Source organism: Lipotes vexillifer, unplaced genomic scaffold (genome assembly GCF_000442215.2).
Source record: "Lipotes vexillifer unplaced genomic scaffold, Lipotes_vexillifer_v1.1 scaffold469, whole genome shotgun sequence".
Classification (NCBI taxonomy): Eukaryota; Metazoa; Chordata; class Mammalia; order Artiodactyla; family Lipotidae; genus Lipotes; species Lipotes vexillifer.
This window is the reverse complement of record NW_006788006.1, coordinates 744,800-748,162: the sequence shown is the minus strand read 5'-3', so window position 1 is coordinate 748,162 and position 3,363 is coordinate 744,800. Positions and strand designations below refer to the sequence as shown.

Genomic DNA, 3,363 nt, shown 5'->3' with positions numbered 1-3,363 from the left:
TATATAATTTCAATCTGTCACGAAATAGTCTTACTTTAAAAAAATTTCCAGGACTTTCTTGGCGGTCCAGTGGTTAAGAATCCACGCTTCTACTGCAATGGGCACGGGTTCGATCCCTGGTCGGGTAACTGGGATCCTGTATGTCATGTGGCGCGGCCAAAAAAAAAAAATTAAAAAAATTTTTTTACCAACCATTTAAAAATGTAAAAACCATTTTTAACTTGCAGGTCATACAAAAAACAGGCTGTTGGATGGATCTGGCCCATGGACTGTAGTTTGCAAAAGCCTGCTTTAGGCACCGAGTTCTAGACAATATCGTGTGTCATTAAGACCTGGGGCTATGGGATGGGTCCTCTGAATCTTCGCTATGGCTTATTAACAGCTTCACTTTTCAAGCTTCAGTTTCTTCATCTGCAAAATAAGGAGTTATATTACCTACCTTGTCGGGTTTTTGTTTAAAATTTAATGAGGTAATGTATATAAAGGGCTTAGCCCTGTACAGGGCACATAATAAATCTCAGCTGTCGATGTCATTATTGCCATTATTCTGAGACCCAGAAATTGAACCCATGCAGCTTGAGTTCTTCAGCTTTTTCTCCAGTTGTATCACAACTCCCTTAACCAGAACACAGGGTAGGTCATGGACTTGAGATGATATATCTGGGCATGGTCTTTGCATGACGCTGGCCCTTCCTAAACAAACTGTATTAGTTTGTTAGGGCTGCCATAGCAAATTACCACAAACTGCATGGCTTAAGCAAAGGAAATTTATTCTCTTAAAGTTCTAGAGGCCAGAAGACTCACATCAAAGTTGTCAGCAGAGTTGGTTCCTTCTGGGAACTGTGAGGGAGAGTCTGTTCCTTGCCTCTCCCCTAGTTGCTGGTGGTTTGCTGGCAATCTCTGGTGTTCCTTGGCTTGTAGAAGTGTCTGTCAACTTGATCTCTGCCTCCATCTTCAGATGGTATTCTCTCTAGGTGCATGTCTGTGTCCAAATTCTCCCTGTTTATAGGGACACCAGTCATATTGGATTAGAACCTACCCTAATGACCTCATTTTACTTTGATCACCTCAGTAAAGACCCTATTTCCAGATAAAGTCACATTCTGAGGTACTAGAGGTTAGACATCGACCTATCTTTTTTGGAGGACACAGTTCAACCCCTACCACTAACTCTCCATGAGTTCCAGGCCACCCCATACACTGGTTGCTGATAGCACTGGTAGAATCGTATTGGGTTTGGAGTCAGGTGATGGACATCACAGGAAATACACTGACTCTGGAGCTAATCCAGGGCCAGTGTCCTCCCACTGTGCTCTGTGCACTCCCTGCTTCAGGACCACCTGGAGAGCTTGTTAAGGATGCAGACTCCAGGGTCCAGTGCCAGGCTGTTGACTCACAATACCCATGATCCAAATGCCAGCATCTCCTATGTCCCAATCCGGGGAATGGGGTGGCTTTTTTTTTTTTGCGGTACGCGGGCCTCTCACCGCTGTGGCCTCTCCCACTGTGGAGCACAGGCTCCGGATGTGCAGGCCCAGTGGCCATGGCTCATGGGCCCAGCCGTTCCGCGGTACATGGGATCCTCCCAGACCAGGGCACGAACCCGTGTCCCCTGCATCGGTAGGCGGACTCTCGACCAATGCGCCACCAGGGAAGCCCAAGGGGTGGCTTTTTTATGCCAATTAACCCCATGCAAAGTCAGGACCACAAGGCCCCCTGTGAGACTGAGGCTGGTGGCTGCTGAATCCAATAGCAAGTGAGCTAATCTCAACAGATCCTCTCAAAGTCCTCCCCCAAGTCACTTAAGAAGCACAGTGAGGTAATACATGTGGCCAATACACGTTGTCTTTATCAATATTAAAATGAGTGTAGGTAATCTTTCATTCCACTAGGATTATCCATGTAGCAACCCTATAAGCCTGATACTCCAGAAAATTTAAGGTTACTCCAAAGTCTTCTCTGCTACTCTGATCTCTGGGGGAAGATAAACCATGGGGAAAATGCACATTCCCTTCCGGCAGCACTTTGTCCACCTCATATGACACATTTACTAAGTTGCTCTGTGATTATTTATTGACAGGTCTCTAACCCCCACCAGACTCTGAATGCCTTGAGGGCAGAGATGGGGTGTATCCCTGTGTCCCAGGCACTGAACAGTGGTCCTGGAACATGGTAGGTGCCGAACAACTATTCTGCCCTAGGACTGAGAGGGGGCTACTTTGCCGACCAGCTTCCTCAGGGCTGCCTTCATGTCCTTGTTCCTTAGGCTGTAGGTAAAGGGATTCAGCATGGGGATGACCATCCCACACATCAGAGCAGCCGCCTTGTCCTTCTGGGAGGAGCGGGAGATGCAGGCTGCAGGTACACAGCGAAGATGGTGTCATAGTATAGTGACACCACGGTGAGGTGTGAGCTGCAAGTGGAGAAGTCTTTCCATTTGACCTGAGCAGAAAGGATCTTGAAGACTGCTTGGAAAATGGCAGTATAAGAGAAGAGGATGCACGCGAGGGAGCTGATGCCCAAGATGATGCCGAAAGGCAAGATCACCGGCTCGTCGGTGTGTGTGTCTGAGCCGGAGAGCTTCGGCTGCGGTATGAGGTCGCAGAAGTGGGGGATTACAGAAGGTCAGTTGAGCCGTGAGGCAGGTGTGCACAAGGGACTGGAGGTTGGTGATCAGCCACGGCTCCCCCACCAGCAGCCCACACACACGGGGGCTCGTGATGGCCAAGTAGCACAGAGGGTGGACAATGGCCATGAACCTATCAATGACCATCATGGCCAGGAGGAAGCTGTCTATAGTCCCGAACAGGTGGAAGGCATACACCTGGGCAAGGCATACAAAGGAACGGCTTAGCTCTGAGTCCAGAGGTTCACCAGCATCTTGGGGACGGTGGTGCAAGACAAGAAGACGTCGACCAGGGACAGGTTGGAGAGGAAGAAGTATGTGGGTGTGTGGAGGGGGGTGTCTGTGATGTTGGCCAGGATGATGAGCAGGTTTCCAAAGACGGTGACCAGGTACATGAGAGGAGCAGCCCAGAGGAAGATCTGATGCTCTGACTTTTCCGAGAGTCCCAGGAGGAGGAATTCTGAGACTGCTGTTCAGTTTTCTGGTTCCATGGACAGTCTGTGTCTACTGTGAAAGATAAAATGGGAGAGGGAAGCGACATAAAGCTGGGAGCAGAGATGGAGTTCCAGTCTCACCTCCCTACAGACCCGCAGGTTCTGTGAAAACCCATGGAATCCTTACAGCTCACGTCTGTGGATTTCTGTTTCCCCACACAGAACCATCCATGTCCTTCCTCCTCCCTCCCTCCCTCCCTCCTTCCCTTCCTCCCTCCCTCCCTCCTTCCCTTCCTCCCTCCC

At 49.4% G+C, this 3,363-nt stretch overlaps 1 protein-coding gene across 1 annotated transcript; it reads right to left on the bottom strand.

Moving 5' to 3' along the window:
• Positions 1 to 2,050: 2,050 nt before the first annotated feature.
• LOC103078111 (olfactory receptor 1I1) lies at positions 2,051 to 3,117 on the bottom strand. Its single transcript, XM_082931196.1, is given in 6 exon segments — positions 2,051 to 2,118; positions 2,121 to 2,205; positions 2,207 to 2,343; positions 2,346 to 2,617; positions 2,619 to 2,838; positions 2,841 to 3,117. Coding segments are annotated over 6 exon segments (1,059 nt in total).
• Positions 3,118 to 3,363: the final 246 nt, after the last annotated feature.